The sequence below is a fragment of the Siphateles boraxobius genome, unplaced genomic scaffold (assembly GCF_051911475.1).
Source record: "Siphateles boraxobius isolate OS27281-9 unplaced genomic scaffold, OSU_SipBor_1 61, whole genome shotgun sequence".
Classification (NCBI taxonomy): domain Eukaryota; kingdom Metazoa; phylum Chordata; class Actinopteri; order Cypriniformes; family Leuciscidae; genus Siphateles; species Siphateles boraxobius.
Window position 1 is genome coordinate 5,699,098 of NW_027509188.1, and position 22,802 is coordinate 5,721,899.

Below are 22,802 nucleotides of genomic sequence, written 5' to 3' on the forward strand. Positions count from 1 at the left end.
TTAAAGCTATTTATTATAGATGTTTTTGCCTTCAAAAGTCTTAAATGGCACATATATAGGTCAGAAAAATCAAAATTTTCTCAGGGGAGCCCCGAACCCCCCCCTAACTACCTCACATTTGAATGTACGTGGCTGTGATGGTGTGGTAATGTGGTTGAGGCTGTGATGGGGTGGTAATGTGGGCTGGCTACAGTGCCAGGACTGAATTTTTGTCCCAGTCAGCCCCTGACAGTTGCTTTTCTAGCCAGAGCAAGTGAATTTTGCAGTGGAGTTAAAAAGTTGAAGGTGAAGTAGACTAATGTCAAATTTCCATAATTGTGGTTGTGATTTGTTTCTGTTATAGTTGTCTTCAGCCATTTTAGCGTGTTCAATTTGTAGTTTTGGACTTCCAAGTTTTATGATTGAATGTACAATATAAAACAAGGTTGTGTTCCATATTGTGATGTTCAGCAATTGTAATATAGTATCATCATCATATTAGTGTAGTTGGACCAAAATACAGCCATTCAATTATCAAGAAAATAAGTATTGTGATACTTGCCACAGTGACACTCTTGTCCCAAAAAGTATTGCGATACCACGATACTCAATATGTTGTCCGACGATGAGTCATTTTTTTCTGTTGCACCTACACAAAATTTGAGGGTTCCCCCACCTGCCAAATCCCACTTTAACCACTGACGATGAGTGACAATGTGTATCTGTGCTTTTCTCAAACTCTATTTGTGTTGATGGAAATCAGTCATTCAGTTCTTATTGTAGTGTCACAAAATTACCTTTCAATAAAATGTATCATTCTATAAAACATGGTATTTGTTGTAAAATTGATAAATGTCAATTTGTTAATAAATTTAAAGGATTATAATAACCCAAATCAGCTGATCATACTGTAAACACGTGATAAATTATTCTAATATAATCCAGTTTACATTAAATAAACCTCCTGAACAGAACTGAAATTACAGACATGGTGTTATTGTTAAATTGTCTTATCTTGAAGTATGATTTTGGTCATATTGCCAATCCCACAATGACACATAATATTAACTTTTATTTATTAATTCATACTGTTTTAACATGTATTTTTAACTTAACAACATTTGTAGCTATTTGCATTTTAATACTGTAATATCTGGTATAGATGGTTTCTGCACCCAAATAATATCATTACATGTTTGCCAAATAGACAGAATCATACTCTCAGCCAGTTCCTAATATTGTTTTGGTTGCAAAAGAAAAGCAGCAGCAGTGTGTGAACGGGACTTTTATTTTGGTCTGGTTATGTGACGTCATCAGGCTGCGCCACACTCGTGCTTCTGTTGTGATTCGGCTGCCTTAAGGTTTGTGTTTTAATCAGTGTTTAAATCAATGCAAACCGTTCCGTTAATTCAAACGTTTTTACAAGCTATGTACAATAAATTAACCATTCTTGAAAAAAACAATGCAATGCTTTATTTAACAATAATGAGCGTTATTTTGGGGAGTAAATCGCATTCCCTCACGAGTAACAGAAAAGGTGCATCTCATTTCGCTCTTTATAACGTGAATCAGTTTTTGGTAAACACGAATTCATGTGCTGGAAAGAAGTGATGAGAAACTGAGAAACATCGAGTCAGTTGAATCAATTGCTTCGTAAAATGACGTCACCAGCTGCTCAAACAGTGTAAAAGTACAAATAATTGAATACGAAATATACATCATAAACGTGAACTTTATGTATTATTATTATTTATTCAGGTGATTTAAGTCCATTAACTCTCACTCTGACTGACTCTCTTCGTGAACTGAACTACTAAATCCACCGAATCAGCTCTTCATTTTATTTTTATTTCTGTTAATTCTCTTCTTAAACAGGACAGACACAGAAATTAAGCGGCTGAGATCCACGTGATGCACTATTTTAAAGATGGCGTTTATTAAAGAGGAGATTGAAGACGTAAAGATTGAAGAAACATTCAGAGTTAAACAAGAAGAAACTGAGGAACAAACAGGTTGGTTTCACTATCAAAGCTGAACTCCGAATTTAAATGCCCAGCTCTACAGAACTGAATGATATTTTTAAAGAATGTCAAAGGAGTATCATGATTAAAGTGCTTTTATTTGACCCAAAGCGCTTATATTTTTATTTAACTAAATATTTCGGGGTCCATAAATTTTTTTTTGAAAATTATTATATAAATAAATTATCAAAAATGCTGGCACTAACTGTTAACTGGTGGGGAAAGAGTTCAAAGGAATATGATTGTTTAAAATAATCCAATCACAGTCAATAACGTGTTTCATGTTTTATCACTTGGGTCATCTGAAGCTTAATAATAACTTTGATTTCTTTCTACTTTTGTCTAACAAATTAACATTAAAAGCATTACTTGCTTCACAATTTTTAAGGGCATTAGTAAGATGATCAAAATCTCCTCTTTAGCAGACGGTGGTCTTCACAGTGCAATCACAGAAAGAGACATTTCAGGAGAGAGGACAATATTTATTCCAACACACTGCGTCATGTCTCAAGAGTGTTTCAGTTTACACAGTAAACCCTCATTAAAGGTATAGCGGAGGATCTTTCCGAATTTTAGAGAAGACCCGCCCTCTCCAATTTTTTTAAAAATGCACATGCGCAACACTCTATTTGCTCCCGAGAGGAAACGCCTATTAAACGTGTTGAGTGACCGAGGACTCAAGACATGATATGCAATGGAGAAGTAGCTTGTTGCATTTGTGTAATAAATACTATGGTGAACACATTGTAATTATCGAAAATGAATGAACACACAAGGCTTTAGAATATTTCAGCGTGATACCATTTGGTGATAAGGCTACTTTAGACAAATTGAGATGTTTACCATGTCTACGCAGTGCATGACTTGTGCCAGGGCTAGCATCGTTAATCATACAGGGCTCGCAAAATTTAAAAATTGCTGGTAGCCCTTCGGGCAGGCAGTCTTCAGATTTTGGTAGCCCGAAATGATTTTTACTAGCCCAAATAAAAAGCAATTTTTAATGTAGAAAATTGGTTAGGAGTCAAAACATCAATCAAAAACTTTTTCAAAATGCAAATATCAACAATTGGATATAAAATAACCAAATTAGAATCATCAATACAAATATGCATCTGGTTCTAACTGAACTGAAATTTGTGTGACCAGTGTGGAACATGAATCAGTCTGTGGCTCAGCCCCCAATGAGGGTATGATTAAAAAAGTTAACACTTTAGTTTAGGGTCTAATGCTTACTATTAACTAGTTTCATTAACATGCAGATGGCAGGGTTTTATAATTTCTGAGGTCCCGGATGTGAGGTAGGCTAGTTAGGGGGGTTCGAGAGAATTTTTATTTCTCTGATCTACATATCCCAAAAAATTGGATAACAATAACTTTAAAAACATGTCATGCAGCTGATTATTTTTCTCTCCTTATGCCAGTGAAGAAAGTAAACATAGGGTCAACTGATAGGTTGGTGTATGAATCATTTTCTCAGACGCTTTAATTTACTGAAATTTACTAGGAAAGCTAGGTAGCCTAACTAAGTTTATTAAATTCATTCACACTATTTACACATTCATTATTGATCTTATTCCTAACACAGGGCCGTAGACAGGGCTTTATAATCAAAGAGGTCCTAAATTTAAGGTTGTCAGGGGGTTCACATTTTTTATTTCTCTGATATGTGCATTTCAAGACATTTGAAGGCAAAAAGGGATAAGAAATAGCTTTAAAAACATGTTAGTGGCAGTAGATTATTTCTCAACCTGCTCTCTCATATCCATCACTCTTTCTTTTTCTCTGTCTCCTCATTTTGCCCTGGTCTCTTCCCCTCCTAAAAATGAACTTTTTTAATTTACTGAAGGCTACAAATTGTATTATATTAATTCTCAACATGTACACATTCATTATTAATCTTGTGCCTAACATGATGCAAACAGCTTTATTGTTTCTTGTCACCTCACAATGACAGTAAACTAATTATTACATTAGGCCAACATGAATCACGTTACATAAGCCTATTTTCAGTATATTAGTTTGCCTGATTATTTTTGTCATTCCTTTAACATTTATGACCTAAAAAAACTGTCAAATATGAAATGTTTAGTTTAGCTACTTGCATCTTATCTCGCACTTGACGACCATAAACTGAAGCGTCAGTCACTCTGGTAAAATTCGCGCTCAGCAGCTTCTGTGAACATATAGGGCCCTCTCTTGCACCCGGCGCAAATGATTTTGTACACTGACGCATGTATCATTCCTATTTTGCACCCGCGCAAAGCGGACTTTTCCCTCCACAGACACACGTCGGTTAACTCAGAAATACACTTGCGCTCCCCGGGGCCGTTCAGCGCAAAGAGGAGGCGTGTTCCGGCGCAAACTTTCCCTCATGCTATTTTGCTGTTCTATAAAACAATTGCGCCACTGACCAGAAAAAACCTAGTCTAAAGTCAGTGGCGCGTTGCGCGTACATTCAGATGCTATTTAAGCGCGCATGCTTGGCCATAATACAGAGTGTGAACAACGCGCATACACTGTAGATGATTCTCTCATCCACACAGATGCATTTAACATTTAACTTTTTGCAAATGACACATTATTATAAGGAAAAATATTAAAACACGAGACGATCATTGTTGTGTCCATGACGATGCAAATAGGCATAAAGCTTACACATTTACCCAAATTATTATATGCATGTTTAACCGAAGCTAATTTGGGTGGGTTTGTCCATTCCCCAATGTCACTTCTCTTTCTTCTACGGCCCTGACGAGAACATCGATCTCCTCGGCTGTGAACCGATTCTGAAGCGCGGCTGGTAAATGCGCCGTTATAATAGTATTGCGCCATGGAACAAGCGCACCTCGTTCATCATGCTGTTAAAGGGATGTGATATGACACTCTTATTGGTTTGTTTCCCGTTACGCCCAAACCAAACCTATGAATAATGAAGCTACTTCGGACCAACCATTTTTAGATTTGCGCCAGGCGCAAGAGGCATTTATCCCGCCGGGAAAATAGCAACAGCGCCGAGATCCGCCCACAAAGTTACTTGCGCTTTGACACTTGCATTTCAGATCGTTAAAATAGGGCCCATAGTCCGCCTATCTGATTGGTCATAGGGCTGGGCGATATGACCAAAAAAAAAATATCACAATCATTTTTTATATCAGTCGATATCGATAATTATCACGATAAATGTCAAATCTTTATTTCTTTCAAGTTTAAAGGCAGATTTTTGCTCCTAAGTGAAAGTTGTAGAAACCAGAGCGTTAATTGTGGTTTTAAACTACTCTTTATTGTCAGAACATATCATGACAAACACTTGCCAAACATGTGAACATTTCACAAATCTGAGGTAGAACATTCAAACATTTGTCATTTTTCCTTAACAAAATAAATATCTGAATAGAAAAATATATTTCTTAGTTTCTGCATGTGCTAATGGGGGATATTGTTTCAAGTCTTGAAACAGGTTTGTGTTGCCTGACTTTGATGGGATGTATCTTCAGCACAGTTTGCAGTGCAGGCTGCAATATTAATATTACATGTTTTGTCTCGAACATGCATATTTGACAGTGAGTTGACAGTAGTATTAGCTTGAGTTAGGATGCAGATTTACTATGTTAAATTTATGTTCATTAGTAAAAACAGTAACATCTGTTAAAAAAATGTAAAGACCACATTTTTATTTGGTAAAATGTAATATTCTGACTGTTTGAGTTTTATTAAAATTAACCATTGGTCATCCAGTATCATGCATTTAGATCATAATAACCACAGATAAAACCAGGCATAGCCTATAACGTTAGCACCTCACTCACTATCATGGCAAAATGTAACTTTATGGTTTCTATGGTATTTGTATGAAAAACAGTAGCCTATATACATTATTAAATACTGTAATTACATTCCATTAGTCCTTTAATACATTGTCTACATTTATAATATAATACAATTCAGTATGTATATCCACATTTCATGGTGCAGTTAATATTACTAGGCTAACGTTACAGTTAATCCATGGTAAATGGATTCAGTATCAATTCAGATTCTGTCTGTATCGTTGCGCACAGTGTTTCTCCTGTTTGTCAGCGCTGTTTCATCTGCCTTTAAACTGGTTTAAATCACTGAGACATTTGTGTTCTTCACTGAATTCGAGCGCTTCTCACTGGATCTCGTGAGCGAGACGATCAGAGTAAACGCCTCTGCTCTGGTGAGCTCGCGCTGCGTGCTGCCCTTTGGACTTTGAGCCGAGCAGATAAATGGTCCGTGTGGCGCGCGCTTCAAATGAGTTTCGTTCCGCTTTTGGCGCATAAACATTATCGAACATTTACTAGCGTTTCGGCGCTGTTACTGCAGAGCAACACAGACATAACGCATAAATAAAAGTATAAATGCTCACGACGGCGTCGCCTACGTGCGTAGCCTACGACGTACACTACGGCGAGTGAGTGTATCGGTTGTGCATCAGTGTAATTGTATCTGCTGTGCATCAGTGTAATTGTATCTGCATGTCATTGGACATGATCTGATGTCTTAAAACCCTTTATGAGGCAAGTAACCATATTTAGTCACTTCCGCACACATTAAAAATGCCCTCCCCCTGCCTCCATTTGGAGTTCTAGAGTCATGTGGTTTTCTCTCAGCCAATCAGGGGAGATCAAGCTATCTGACAGATATTGACATCAAGGCATCTGACCAATCAGCAGTGGCCTGGAGCACCTCAAACACAGCCATCTTGCAGAAATCATAAATATTGCTTTTTTGAACCTGCCTTCTCCCACAGCTATAGTAATAACATCAAGGGCGTAACTTTGGGTCTACCATTGGGGGGGTTAAACTCGCGGGATATTTATTAATTAATTTATTTATAATAATTTTCTTGTGTAAAAGGTAACATGCTAATTTGCCGTTCCTGTATTAGAAATACAGTGTGATACTTTTACTGATTTAGGCTACTTAACGTAAATGCAGCTGTTCACTTGACTATTTATGCCACAATGACACAGTAGCTAAATTAAGTGTTTAAACACTAGCCAGCAAAAAAAAAAAAAAAGAACTTAAAGATTAATCAATTGCATTACTGTATTGGCACCTACATGCAGCAAATGTATTATGTACAATTCAACTCTAAATACATTACACAATACAGGGTAGCACACTGGAGTGCAGCTTGCAACTTTATTCTGAACAGATTTCACATATTGGTGGGCATCACCAAAACTCACCATCCACTAACAAACTCTAAATAAAAGCATGTAAATACAAAAGAAGGCCTATATTTAAATCACATTTTAAGGTATGTTACAACATATTAGGCAGCAACTTAATACACATACCATTCAGATAAAAGCACCAAACACCTGTTTACGTCTCGGTGTAAAAGAAATGAACTGTGCACACACTGACTTCTTAGTTAAGAGGTCCAATTTGTCATGATGGATGTGACACACTGCAACATGGTTCAGCCTCTGCTGTGTCATAGTTGTGCGTAACCAAGTCTTTAATCGTCTAAGAGCACTAAAGCTTCTCTCTGCCTCAGAGGACGAGACTGGTACCACAAGGAGTAATCTGATCAGAGTTTCAACTTCAGTAAATAAGCCTCGCACCTCTACTGGCAAATCTTTGAGAATGTTTGTAGCCTCTCCACAGGAACTGTACATGTAATTATGTTTGAACATAGGCAGCTGGATTTCCAGCAGCTGGGCATTAATTTCTGGGTAGTCATGAACCACCGGATCAATCTTTCCAGAAAGCAAGGTGTTCTCCAGCTTTTGTAGGGTAAGAAGACCACCCTGCTGGAAACGTTCAGTGAACTGCGTGTGAATTGTGTCAAGTACATTATAAAACTCAACTCTGTAGTATTCCATAGGAGTTTTAGGACTGAAACCACTTGATTCTCCACTATAGCGCTTGGGTGGTTGTCGAACTCTTGGCATTGTTATGGGTTCTAAGTCTAAAGAATTCACAACTGTCAAAAAGGTGTTGGAAGGCATCATCACTCCTCTTGCCATTGAGAGTAGACTGAACCTTACAAACAGCAGCCTGCATGCCAGAAACAGTCTGTGCCCTTCTCTGAAGAGACCTGTTGAGACACTCTAGCTCTCCAATAACTGCTTGTGCCATCACAAGACCAAGTACAGTACTGCCTCTCATAAACTGCTGAAATAGACCATTTGCAGTGGCTGCAGTGGGAGAGTTAGTCCCTGCCATTTCCTCTAAGGCAGTGAGGATAGAGTCATACTGTGTTAAAGCAGAATGGATGGCACCATGTCTAACAGTCCACCTAGTTTCACAGAGTGGTTTCAGGCCACTTGAGGTTCCATGGTCAGATATCGCAATCTGATGAAACATCTGTTTGAATTTGCCAGACTGTCCACACAAAACTCCTAATTGATGAACCCAGTCAAGGGCATCTCGCACAACTATAGAAGCTGTGCATGCCTTCTGTGCTATCAAATTAACAGTGTGCTCCACAGTGCACATATAAAGCAAGTGGTTGTTTCTTCCTAATGTGAGCCTGTGTTCCAGAATATTTGCCAGACATATTCGCTGCACCATCATATGTCTGCCCACGCAGTGCTGACAATGGCAAATTTAGTCTGCAGATTACATCTAATGCTACATTTGCAAGAGATTCTCCTGTGGTCTCAGGCACTGAATACATCCCAACGAATTCCTCATGAGGATTTAAGTCATGATCCACATAACGAAGACCTACAGATTCTTGTTCTTGACCTGATGTGTCTTGTGTCCCATCAACAATCAAGGCAAACTGTGTGACTGGGAGGCATCGAATAGTGTCAGCTATTCCTCTTACAATGTTTTTGCTCATTATGCCTAGTATTTCGTTTTGAATTAGAGGACTTGTGTAATCCTGCTTGTGTGTCACTAACCACTTCTGAAAAGCAGGGTCATCTTCTGCCTTTTCTTTCAGATGTTGGGATAGATTACCCTTCTCTTCCACATGACCTCGTAGAGCTAAACCTTGCCTAGCTAAGTATTTGATGGAGCCTACAATCTTCATCAATCCATACCTTCCTTCCTCCTGTTGTCTGGCAACAGCTGAAGAAAGATGTGAAGCCACAGTGTTACCTTTTTGTGCACAGATGTTCATGGCATGGATATGCAACTGACTTTTTGCATGTTCTGAGAACTTCTGGATAGCCTTTTTCCAATTTCTAAAGCCTACACTTACAAAGGCAGGGTCACACTTGCTTGCAAATGTTGACTGATTCAAAAAAACCTTGGCACAGTGAAAACATATGACCCCTTGTAAAGTGGCACTGTAATGCAACCAAGGAAAAATTGTGAACCACTTTTGTTGAAAAGACAACACACAGTTAGCTCGCTTCTGCACTACTATAAACTTAGGATCAGGTTGTGCAGGCTTTGTGCAGGTGATGATGTCTGAAACATCAAATCCCTCTCTGTCCCTGTTGTCTGTGTTCGACTGGTCCCTGACATGGGACTCAATATCCTGTGTTTAAACATGACATGAAAACGTGTTACTCTCTGAAATAACAATCCTATTAAATGAATGTATTGTACATATCAATGACACTATACACAGCTAAATTGTTACGTTCTCACCTGCTCATTTGCCTGACTGCTGCCCTCATCATGTGATCCTCTGTGAGGAAACCACAGGAACCAAATTACTTACTTTACACACATCCTCTCATTCAAAACAAAATACTAGGCACAATGAGCAATGTCAATGTCAAGATAAGTCAAGACTTTAGACTTAAAACCCATAACAATGCCAAGAGTTCGACAACCACCCAAGCGCTATAGTGGAGAATCAAGTGGTTTCAGTCCTAAAACTCTTATGGAATACTACAGAGTTGAGTTTTATAAGGTACTTGACACCATTCACACACAGTTCACAGAACGTATGTTTGCAGGCACAATTTTGTTAAGGTCTCTTACCTGGTCATCTGTGCCTCCTGCGCTGCCTGTCTCTGTGCTTTCTCTCCCTTACTTTGGCCACCTGACCCTCTGTCGCCTCCTCTCTCTCCTTCTTCAATTGCTGTACCTTCTCTGTCACCACCTTCTCTCTCTCCTTCTACAATTTCTGTACCTCCTCTGTCGCCTCCTTCTCTCTCGCTCTGGTCACCTGTCTCTCTCTTATCGCCTCCTTGGCCATTTCCCTCTTCCTGATATATATAAAAATCTCAGTTAATGTTCAAATGGTTTGAGAGAGGCGGTATATCCTAATCAGTTTTGGAGAATGCATGTTCCCTCACCAAAAAGTTGGAAAGCATTTTAAACACCTTTTGCCCACTTACTAGCACATTAAGATTGCTACAAAATAATAATAATAATAATATTTAGGGCTGTCAATCGATTAAAAAATAATCGAATTAATTACATACTCTGATTAATTAATCACATGCATCCATTTTTGCTATGAACATATCTTAAAGACAAGTTTGGCAGATGAGTGAATCAATTAACAGCCAAACCAACATTATAGACTTTAAAGTTCAACGTGTCTCTCTTTTATTATAATTTTCCCTTTGGTTCAGCATAGTGTCTGGTGTCAGATTTTTAGCACGATAAATGCAAATGACTGAAGTTACCACTCACTTTCAATGACATGTGCAGAGACATCTCAGAGTAACCCTAACACCAAAGTAATGTGTGGAATACCACCTATGATTTATCCTTTTTTTGGCCATTCAAACATGTAGATTTTTATTAACATAATTACTAGGCTGTTGCCTTTTCTATCCAGTAGGTGGCAGTCCAGGATAAGAAATAGCAGTTCAAGAAAATAAACTAAATAGTAGGAACAAAGAAATTAAAGAAGCATAGCCTACAAGTGCACACGGAAATGTAATGTGTGAAGTTACTGGAATGGAAATGAATGTAACCACCTTCTACATACTTTTGAAGACATTTTGTTTCAAGTGTGCAACAAATGTAGTCAGTATGAGTGTACAGTACAGGCGTGCACGCTCAAAAGGAGTGGTGTAACCTCTGAACTAGCCCATATCAGCTAGCTGTCAATGTATGACATCTCTAGTCACAAGGAAATTATACTTGTGACTGTATTGAAGCAAACAGCAACTTAAGTTACAATTCAGTGACATTGGTTCTACACAGTCCCTGGCACCCTCTGGCTTTACCTCATATAGGACACTGGCAAACGAACATCTAGCCAGCCAACTCCAGTCAACAAAACAAATCATCAGCTAACTCAGTGTTTCTCAAACTCTTTCTGCCATTCCCCACTTCGGAGGTAGGAAATGGGTTCCGAGCCCCACCTGTCTCCAATCACCCCAACAAAATGTTAATAAACTAACAGTTAGGCTTTAAGTTTAACTGTTAAAATGTATTTTATTAACATCACATTTTAAAAACTGAACATCAAATAACAGCATTAAAAACTTTTAAATAGAGAAAATGAAAGTGCAATTATATTATCACTTTGCATGAAATAAGACTCCAAAGTAGATAAAAAAATTTGTGTTTGCATTTAGCCTCTAATAACATCAAATTCAGAAAGTGAGAAAATACAAGTGTGGACTAACGTTAGTTGTGCTTTGATTCCTTTTGTCACTTTGCAAACTCCATGCAAAAAGAACAAAAAACATAATAATAATAATAATAATTATAATCTCAAATTGAAAGATACCTAAAATACGTTATGCATATACAGATCAACTAACGCGTCGCGATCGTTATAAAGGTGTTTGAACAACACAAAACACATCCACTTGCACATATTTGACAATCGAAATATCAGATATATCCTGCTATAGCTAACAAATTTGTGAAATTTTGAATAAAAAAGGAAATAAAAGCAGATCATCAGGCATTCAGCTATTGTGGCTGCGGTGTGACCAGCAATGAATGGCGCGTCTCCATGGGAACCATAAAGTGATACTACGATCAATAACGGTCTCCTTGAAAAACTTTTAAACTTACGTGTGAAAAGGTTAAGTAAGGATTACATTTAAATGTGTCTTTGTTTTGTTTTGAGTGTACGGTCAATAAATAAAGGAATTAAAAAGATGGGCACAAAAACTGTTTGTCGCGCCCCACTAGTCATGGATTCCCCACCAGTGGGCCGCGCCCGCGCCCCACACTTTGAGAAACGCTGAGCTAACTTAACAGCTAATTTAGCAATGGGGTACCTCCGTCTGGTCAGGATGTTTCCTCTTTTTGGCTGGTGTCGTCGACCAACAATGAAAAATTGTTTTCTGGCTGCCTTTCAGTGTCCTTTTCATCTTTCAACCATTCATCCCAGTGACTGCGCAAAATAGTGTACAAACGTGGTAGAGAAAGCGGGTTGGGTAATACCAAGTAGTCGGTGCGGTGCGGTGGACATTACAGATTATTTAAAATATGATACTATCTTTCTTGCTGTCAAATGAATTTAATAAAGAAACGAACAAAAGTATCCATTCGGAATATTTTATATTTATTTTAATCTGAATGATGGGATGATATTTGGGGGGGTTATATTAGCTGGGTCTGATTTTTGAGGGGGTCATGACCCCCGTAACCCCCGTGCAAATTACGCGCATGAATAACATCATAACTAAACATGGTACGTTGATGTAACTCACAAATTATTTGGTTGAATAGTTGTGTGAAAGATTAAGATTGTTGTTATTTGCATAGCATTTGTAAAAATTAGCTTAATGTTTGGCTGAAAACTAAATGCACCATATTTGATCATATGCCCCATTTACCTAAGACTAGCAAGTGTCCATTTTTAGACATATGCCTTATGAATGTATGTTTTTTTTAATTATAGTTAAATGGCATATACAGGTGCTTATTGTCAGTGTGAGGCCTTGTTCTGTGTGAATTGATTTTAATTACTGAATATTGGTTTGTGATAAAACACAATTATGAGCAAATATAAGCTAATGACCATAGGTTAGAGTAGGAACGTAGATCGACCGGAAAATCGAGAGCTTCGCCTTGCAACTCCTTCTTCACCGCGACAGGCCGGTACATCAACCGCATTACTGCAGAAGCTGCACCGATCCGTCTTCAATCTCCCGTTCCATCCTTCCCTCACTCGTGAACAAGACCCCAAGATACTTGAACTCCTCCACTTGAGGCGGGAACTCTCCACCAACCTGAAGTGGGCAAGCCACCCTTTTCCGACTGAGAACCATGGCCTCAGATTTTAGAGGTGCTGATTCCCATCCCAGCCGCTTAACACTCGGCTGCAAACCATCCCAGTGCATGCTGAAGGTCCTGGCTTGATGGGGCCAGCACGACAACATTATCCGCAAACAGCAGAGATGAAATCGTGTGGTCCCCAAACCTGACACCCTCCGGCCCCTGGCTGCGCCTATAAATTCTGTCCATAAAAATTATAAACAGAACCGGCGACAAAGGGCAGCCCTGCCAGGAGTCCAACATGCACCGGGAACCAGTCTGACTTATTGCCGGCAATGCGAACCAAGTTCCTGCTCCGGTCGTACAGGGACTGGATAGCCCTTAGGAAAGGGCCCCGGACCCTGTACTCCCAGAGCCCCTCCACAAGATGCCAGTATCAGTACCTCAAGACAGAGATGTCTCTAAATAAATGTTCCTTGCAGTTTGTGCCTATAATAAATAAATGTTCCTCGCAGTTTGTGTGTGTTTGTCATTTTTTTAATTTTTTTTATTCACTCTCTGTAATTTATTTTACCCTAGACAGGCAAGTGCTCATATATGGTAACTTAATTGACCTTGATTTGCAATGCAAAGATGAAAAAAATTAAGAACTTTTTTTTTTATTTAAATGTCCTTTAACATCCCCCATTAGCTTTCTGTGGTTAAAATTTAGAATTTCCAAATATTTCAATGAGTGCCCTATAAAGGGTTAAAGTGACAGTGGCAAAAAACCTAATGCGGTCTGTCCTTCAATATTTATCAAGTAACAAAAGAAAAAAGAGAAAAGCATTCACTGTTTGCTAATAGCTTTAATAAGGATTAATTATATTTAATTTATACAAATAAATATGTCTGCTTGAAAGAATAAAGAATGATGTGTGGAAGTAGTTATAAAGTGCATATATCATTCATTGAAAAGAAGACTGTTTTACTTTAGGAGAAGTGGTTTTATATAATTTTAAGATATTTTTTAAGTCACAATAGTTAAATCTGTGTCTGTATTGCATGTTCAAACCTAAAAGTCATTCATATTAATAGGTTAATACATGTTTTCTCCGGGAGTATATGGGTTTGGACATTTTTGAGAAATTCTAAATTAACGCATTACAATTTAAAGGTGCAAAACGCAAGTCTCTGAGTTTTTGCAGAACTACGCCCCCTCTGGCGACAAGCGAAACTGCAACCAGAGTTCCAGAGTTGTGCACGCTCATGGACCACACGCACACGCACGCATGTACGAGCACGAGCTGTTCATAACTAAAGGAGCATCTGCCGCACAGATCTTTGGTGTACAGCCAAAATGTCTTCAGTGGTAATAAAGTTATAAATCTGCAAGTCATTTCAAATATATGGAAGGAAAGACATTTGAGTAAATTACTCTTATGTGTGAGGGGAAAAACGGGGGTAGTAGTAAACTTTGTTTATGTTTTTACTGTATCCACCTATGATTGTATTGTTATGAAAACACGTTCATGAACAATATAATTGATTACTTCGCAAAAGCTCAAAATAATAATCATACCATACACGGTTGGTCAACAACGTTCACTCAAATGTCTCAAGGTAATAAACAATCAAATATCACCATGACGTTTTCATAAAAGCCAAACAGGCTAATCCGCCGAAGACTTGCGGGGTTCAGCCTGTTATAGATCTGCTAAGTAGAATATTCCAATAACAATACATCCTTTTTCTGTTATAATTTACTCAAAATGTCTGTCTAATTATCGGTCATTTTTTCAGCATGTTTCAATTACACTCAAGAATCTTGAACTGTTTTGCTAATCACTAAACTACATGTAGCGCTGATTTATTTAGTAGATATTTTGACAGGGACAATACACACTGACAAACATTAATGTGAAATGTGTCAATACTTTATTTAGTAAATAGTTAGTCTGCTAAACAGTATGAGTAAAGTAAAAATATTTACCCCTTTACCATTGTATTTCCCTTCCTGCAATGTTCAGAATAAAACATGTATTTTATCACAATACCAAAATATTTTACGTTTTCCTCGTTTTGATAGAATACGAGCTCCCACATACCTCATATATACTACATACAAAATGTACCACATTCACGTGAAAAATTTACTATTTTTACCGAAAAATACAATATAGCCAATGCAACGGCGTTCTTCCTTGTTGGTCAATGACATGAACACCTTAGCATGTTAGCAATGGACACAAGGCTAACGTTACCGGTAGGTCATACACAAAAACATAGTTAGCATCTTTTATTGGATATGTTTTATGTTTCATGTTGTACTATTCTTCCGAACACAATTCCTAGTTTATGAAACTGTTCACTAACAATGGTAGTAAAACCAATTCTGATTGTACATGTATCTAGCTTACGCTAAAGCATTACACATTTTACGCATCGTCATTTGTTGTCATACATAGATTGGCCGTATCAAACATTAGAGACTGGGCTATATCTTACCGTTTTATCAAGAAAAAAGCCAACTGAGGATCCCGTTTGAGACCAAGAGCAGACCGGAGATTTCTCCATTTGTTGATTGAGGTTGACTCTCGTCTTACTCCGACGCCTGTCTGACTCCAATTTGGACCTTTTGGTGGCACTAGACAAAAATGTTCTTTTCTTTACTTTACGTGGAGTTTGCGTTGGGGTTTGGAACGGACTACAAGCCAGTCTCTTTGAATCCATCTTCTACCTTTGACGCACGAGTTGTCTTCGCTGATGCGGAGAATGGCGGCGCCGGCAAATACACAAACCTGCGAGACATAGCCTGGTGAGCGTGAACGCGCATGACGTCACGCCCAGTCTCAAATTCGAACCCGAATCCCTCTTATTTATTTTACTGGATTATAGAGGCAATTGCAGTGATCAGAGAAGGGCTCATTCAGCCCATCAGGCAATTGTTTATGCATGTATGGGTTAGAAAACGTGTATTTTTTAAGTGAATTGTTGCGCAATGCACCTTTAACTAAACCCATTATATTTTAGTCGACTAAATCTACTGTAGATTTAGTCGACTCTAATCTTATTGTATTTCGTCGACTTAAACTAGACTAAAACTAAAACAATTTAGATGACTAAAATATGACTAAAACTAAATGGCATTTTAGTCAAAAGACTATGACTAAAACTAAATCAAAATTTGCTGACAAAATGAACACTGGTTACTATGATAGCTCAGGTCGAATGTTTTGTTGTAGTACTGTGTTTCTCACTGCTGGAGTGGTTTAGCTCTGTTTCACGTGGAAGTCGTGCAGCCGGCGCAAGAGGTTGAGGTGGTAAATGTTGCTGCGTACAATCATCTGGAAACTTGTGACATACAGCTTGTGTACAAGCTGCAGTGGATTATTGTGGACACTGCACAATGCAAATAATTGATTTCTGTGCTGGACTCTTTCAACCTAACTCAACAGGTAACTATTGCTACTCACTCCAGGGGTCAACATGCACCAATGCTATATTTTCTAAATGTCATAATCTTTATTTATTTAATTGTTTATTTGACAGAGGCATTGCACAACAAATGTGTTACACAAGACAGAGATAGCTTTAAGCTAATTTTCATCTGCAGTCCTTGGGCAGAGGCAAAATGACAGAAGGTTTATACAGTGGACAAAGAGCATTCTTACTAATGAATACATTTACAATATAAAATACAGATGCAGCACCAGCAAAAGGATCACCTCAATAAAAACATGAAATTGCAATATTTACAGTATAATTCTCATTTCTTTCTTTTCTTTTAATATTACCTTCTTACATTTTTTAAAATACCCCAATTAATCAATTTTGTGTTAATGTTCACAAATCTGACCGTCTTTCAACCACTTCTTCAAATTAAGTTTAAACTGTTGCACGGTATTTTACTCTCACGAACAGTTAATGGCAACACATTCCACATCCCTGCAGCTTTCACAGAGAAGCAATTCTGTCCAAAGGTAGAGGACCTGAAGTTGACATAACAATCTCCTCTAGAGGAGGCTCGCGTTGTTCTAAGTCCTACCTCTTCACAAGATTTCACAAACATTCTCTGGGGCTGAGGGGCATGAAGAATTTTCTATACTAAATTGACATCTGAAAACAAAACAAAATTCTCAAAAGCTAATAATTTATATTTCTTCACAATGTTACAGTAGTGATATGAAACAGTAGTGATATGGTTTTTTTCCTAAAATTATAAGTGCCTGTTAATACAAGCTTTGAAGCGGCTGTAACACAGAGTTCGTTGATAGAGACCAAGTTGTGATGGAGTATGCAAGATGTGAAAATATCATTGCATGTATATAGAGCTTAGCTGCGTCTGTGCTCATTTGGGGGCGAATGAATCTGAACTGCGATAAATTAAATTTTACATTTTTTTATCAATTTTGAAACATGCTTTTTAAACGGCAGTGTCCTATTCAACACAACATCTAAATACTTGACAGACTCTGCTTCTTGAATCTTTGTTCCTTTTACACTAATTTCCGGCACAGCGTGAGAAGTATTCCTTATTGAAAAAAAACATGCTGACAGCTTAGCTAAAATTTAATGTCAATCGCGATTGTACCATCCAATCTGAGATACTTTCCATCGCTCCCTGGAGCACAGCTGCTGCTTTCTGATTTGATTTCGCATGGACAATATATCACAGCGTCATCGGCGCACATTTGTACTTGAACTTCAGGACAAATATCTGGAAGATCATTTATAAATACACTGAACAAGAGAGGGCCCGTCCTCAAATTAAATAATAAAAATACTGAGATATTGGTGATAGGCTCTGCTGCCTCAGTCAAAAGGAAGGAACTGTCCTTTGATATTGATGGAGTTCATGTTAAGCCTTCGTCATCTGTTCATAACCTTGGTGTCTTAATCGACTCAACTCTCATATCTCATATTTCTTCTCTTGTTAAAAACTCTTTTTTTCCATCTTCGTAATATCGCACGTCTTCGATCTCCTCTCACTTTAGCTGATGCTGAAACCTTAATTCATGCATTAATCACATTACGTCTGAATTATTGCAATGCTCTATTTCTTGGTCTGCCAAAAATACAGTATGTTCAAAACTCAGCAGCAAGAGCTCTCACCTCTACCGGGTGTTCTGCTCACATTACTCCTCTGTTTCATAACCTCTGTAAGGGTGCATTTCCTGCAGGGGTTCAAGCTGCAAGACTGCCGAATGACTAAAGAAACGTTGTCAGCAAGATGGTAGAAAACTGTACATTTCTTGTCTATTCCACCCACTGCCACTTATACCAACGACGGAAATAAGCGCAGTTACAATAGCTTAATATGGGGGAGAGCGTTGCTATAGAGAGTGACAATATTGTATTGCAATAGTTAGCATTTTAAAGTCAATACCAAATCAAAACTAGTTAGCACATTAGTTGTAATTGAAAAGGTATAATGACAAAATATGGTTATGGTTACACTTAGTGTTAGTTGCAAAATAGATGTATGAGATGATAATTTATACCAATAATCTTACCCAGCATGTAAGAGGAGGTAAATAGAGAGCCCCAAGAAAGGGACCCAGAGAATAAGAGAGGCAGAGCATAAAAGAGACGGAACAACAGTTGCAATCTTCTTTTATCTTTTCCCTGAACATGTGACTAAAACCCAAATGTGAGACATTTAAACTGACCAATCAGATAGTTAAAACTTCCCCCATTGTATTAAAGGTGTGACAATTCATAGACCTCCGGAGTGCAAACATCTGGGCCTGCAGGCCTGGATCACTATCAGCCCCTCTGCACCTTTAAGAACTCCAAATGGTCCTTGTGGTAGAAAGAGGGGGTGGAAGACAGTAAAGCAAATGTCTTGCAAAGCAAATGTTCATTTCAAATGTCTTGGATTATTTTCAATCCTACACCTTCACTGGCTACCCGTGGCATCACGTATTCACTTTAAGGTATTACTTTTAACGTTTAAGGCATTAAATGGTCTTGCACCTCCATATCGCTCTGATCTACTTCACTCTTAGCGCTGTGCCCGGTCCCTTATATCAGCTGAACTTGGTTTATAGTTCATCCCGCGTTTCCGGTTGTCTACTTTCGGTTAGGGATGCACCGATACCAGTATCGGTATCGGGCCCGATACCAAGCTCATGTACTTGTACTCGTACTCGTACACGTAAAAATACCCCGATACCAAAGACCGATACCTCACGTATATATTTAGCTTATATTTCTTAATTCTTATGAACACTCTTCCTGCAGTTATAGTGTTGCTAGATTTAATAGTACACTCTAATATTTCACTTTACACTTTCGGCTGTGATTACATTGTTACTCAGTGTTATGTTAAACATTTGTTCTGTGATTTCTTTGGCACTTGTTGACAATCTTGATTGTCTTGTTGTCTGTGATTTCTTTAGCACTTTGACAACTTTGTGACAGGCAGGTAAAAATTACATTCATTATGTCCTTGGTTTTGCCCTTTGGAGGTTATTGGACACTGTGAAATTTGGGCTTTGAAAATTTGTGTTAAGCACAATAAGAATGATTTATTTTTTTAAGTTTATTTAAGTTGTTGAAAATAAAGATGCTGATTCGTTCATTAGTCTCATTGTGTTGTTCTTAGAAAATTGCCACATAAAACGAGAACCCCCCCAGTACAACAGGCATCGGTATCGGTATCGGCGAGTACCAGGAAAAAAATATTGGTACTCGTACTCGACCCTTAAAAAGTGGTATCGGTGCATCCCTACTTTCGGTGGAAGGTTATTTAGTGTTAATGCTCCTAAATTATGGAATTCACTCCCCCTTACACTTCATAATATCTAATATGTGGCTACATTCAAGACTCAGCTAAAAACATATCTATTTAACATGTATTTTGGCTAATGTGACTGTGTCCTTATGTGATTGTACATTACATTTACACACCCGCACACACATTACAATCTAAAGCGACCTTGTTAGAAATATCTTTCTCCTTCAGCATACAAAACAATAGTCTATGTATGATTTTTATACTAGGCAGCAAAACTGCCACGTCTGTACATTTTTCCTTTTGTGTTTAAGCTAAACATCTGGTATCCATTAAGAGAGGACTACTCAGCCCCTCCTTTCTCAATGTTCGTTCCTTTCTATACATTGTGTGTTTGAAAAGCTCCTAGGATCCTAAGGATCCTGTGGAAATCTAACAGGATACTGCCCATATTAAGAAGCTGTTATATAACGTCTATATGATATCTATGATGTAATGTTTGATTTTATTGGTTAGACTTGTATTCTTTTAAGACTTTCACTATATAAACCCTAGACAAAGGATATTGGGTTGAGCTTCTACTCCAACCAGCGCTGGTTTATTGTATTATCTGTTCATAATAAAGAACCAAGATTTTGGGGCACTTTTCGTTTGGACCATTTCATTTCCATTTCTAACAGACCTTAAGCTACGGAAAGGCGCTATATAAATAAAACTACTACTACTACTTTTTCTTCAAAGACATTTGTAATTATTTTACTTTGATACACAATTAGATGGCAAAAGCATTATATCCTGCCTGAATTTCTTTCTCTGAAAAAATAAACATTATTAAACTTTTTTTTTTAATGATTAAACATTAAATATTTATTTCTGATATTTAAACATTAAATTGTTACATGTGTTTTGCTTTCTCTTATTTTGTTCTGCTGGGCTCTCTCTCTTGCAGTTGGTTTTGATACTTTACATGTATAAATGTTTGGAAGTCTGTTGCTTTGTGCCTGTTGCTTTGTGCCATTAAACTGGAGTTAACATTTTTTTTCTCTTTCTTTGCCTTAGACCTATTGGCAATGAAAGAGGAGACTGAAGTACTTAATGAAATGGAAGGGAAAGATCAATATAACAGTCATCATAATTTCATTACTGGAGAAAAAACTTTTAGTTGCTCACAGACTGAAAAGACTTCCTCTCGAAAAATGCCTCAAAAATCCGGGACTAGAAGCAATTTCATCTGCCAACAGTGTGGAAAGAGTTTCAATAGAAAAGGAAACCTTAAAGCACACATGAGAATTCACACTGGAGAGAAACCTTTAACCTGCAAACAGGTTGGAAACCGATTCAATCAAAAAGGAAGCCTTAACAGGCACATGAGTGTTCACAATGAAGAGAAGCCTTACAGATGCCCTCAGTGTGGAAAAAGTTTCACCCAAAAAGGTAACCTTAAGGTCCACATGAGAATTCACTCTGAACTGAGCCTTTTCACCTGCCAACAGTGTGGAATAAGTTTCACTCAAAAAGGAAGCTTTTACAGGCACATGAAAATTCACACTGAAAAGCCCTACATGTGTCTTCAGTGTGGAAAGAGTTTCAAACAGAAAGGACACTTTGAAGACCACTTAAGAATTCACACCGGAGAGAAGCCTTTCACCTGCCAACAATGTGGAAAAAGTTTCAACCAAAAAGGAATCCTTAACAGGCATATAAGAATTCACAATAGAGAGAAGCCTTACACATGTCCTCAGTGTGGAAAGAGTTTCACTGAACACAGAAACCTTGAAGTCCACATGAGAATTCACACTGGAGAGAAGCCTTTCACCTGCCAACAGTGTGGAATAAGTTTCACTCTAAAAGGAAGCCTTAACAGGCATATGAGATCTCACACTGGAAAGAAGCTTTACGTTTGCCCAGAGTGTGGAAAGAGTTTTGATCAACATGTAAACCTTAAATTCCACATGATAATTCACACTGGAGAGCAACCTTACACCTGCCAACAATGTGGAAAATTTTTCAACAGAAAAGGAAACCTTAATGCCCACATGAGAATTCACACTAGACCGAGCCTTTTCATCTGCCAACAGTGTGGAACCAGTTTCACTCTGAAAGGAAGCCTTAACAGGCACATGAGAATTCACACTGGAGAAAGACCATACACCTGCCACCAGTGTGGAAAGAGTTTCATTCAGAAAGGACAATTTAAGGACCACTTGAGAATTCACTCCGGAGTGAAACCCTACACTTGTCCTCAGTGTGGAAAGAGTTTCAATCAGAAAGGTCACTTTAAAGATCACTTGAGAATCCACTCTGGAGAGAAACCCTACACTTGTCCTCAGTGTGGAAGGAGTTTCAATCAAATAGGACACTTTGAAGACCACGCAAGAATTCACACTGGAGAGAAGCCTTTCTCCTGCAAACAATGTAGAAAAAGTTTCAACCAAAAAGGAACCCTTAACAGGCACATGAACATTCACACTAGAGAAAAGCTGTTTATATGTGGTCATGGGGAAAGAGTTTCAGATATAAAGAAACACTTAGGTACCACATGAGTATTCATGTATGAGAGAACAGTTTTATACGTCTTCAGTGTGGAATGAGTTTTACATACATTTAATCATTTAAGGATTAATGTAATAACTCCTATAAATCAATAAATCATGTAAAAAGACTTTCATGGGCCATTATGAAAAGACTTGCTGAAACAAGGCAAACCTTGAGATTCACATAAGTGTTTCCGATATACTCTTTGCTTAAGGGTTAAAAGAAGTTCAAAATACCTCAGCAGCGGACTTGTCAAATGTAATCGATTTTCTTTATCCCTGACTGTCTAGCGTCTACTAAATGACACTTAATGAAAAAATCTGTCACGTCTACTAATCGACACTGACCAAAAAATCTGTTGCGTCCACAATCAACACTGACCAAAAAATCTGTTGCGTCCACAATCGACACTGACCAAAAAATCTGTCGCGTCTACAATCGACACTGACCAAAAAATCTTTCGCATCTACAGTCGA

At 38.0% G+C, this 22,802-nt stretch overlaps 1 protein-coding gene across 2 annotated transcripts; it reads left to right on the plus strand.

Moving 5' to 3' along the window:
* Nucleotides 1-1,258: 1,258 nt before the first annotated feature.
* Nucleotides 1,259-22,454, plus strand: LOC143718606 (uncharacterized). Of its 2 annotated transcripts, none has more exons than XM_077209625.1 (3): nt 1,259-1,340; nt 1,855-1,991; nt 20,851-22,454. In XM_077209625.1, the coding sequence occupies exons 2-3, from the start codon at nt 1,907-1,909 to the stop codon at nt 22,332-22,334; spliced, it is 1,569 nt and encodes a 522-aa protein (XP_077065740.1). In that variant the 5' UTR covers nt 1,259-1,340; nt 1,855-1,906; the 3' UTR covers nt 22,335-22,454. The 2 variants fall into 2 exon arrangements, with proteins under 2 accessions (XP_077065740.1, XP_077065741.1); XM_077209626.1 differs by lacking the exon at nt 1,259-1,340 and adding an exon at nt 1,639-1,663.
* The last annotated feature ends 348 nt before the right edge of the window (nt 22,455-22,802 follow it).

Coding starts and splice junctions, on each gene's coding strand:
- LOC143718606 (XM_077209625.1), top strand. CDS start 1,907: ATGGCGTTTATTAAAGAGGAGATTGAAGACGTAAAGATTGAAGAAACA. Junction 1,992..20,850: donor AGAAACTGAGGAACAAACAG/GTTGGTTTCACT, acceptor TCTTTGCCTTAG/ACCTATTGGCAATGAAAGAG.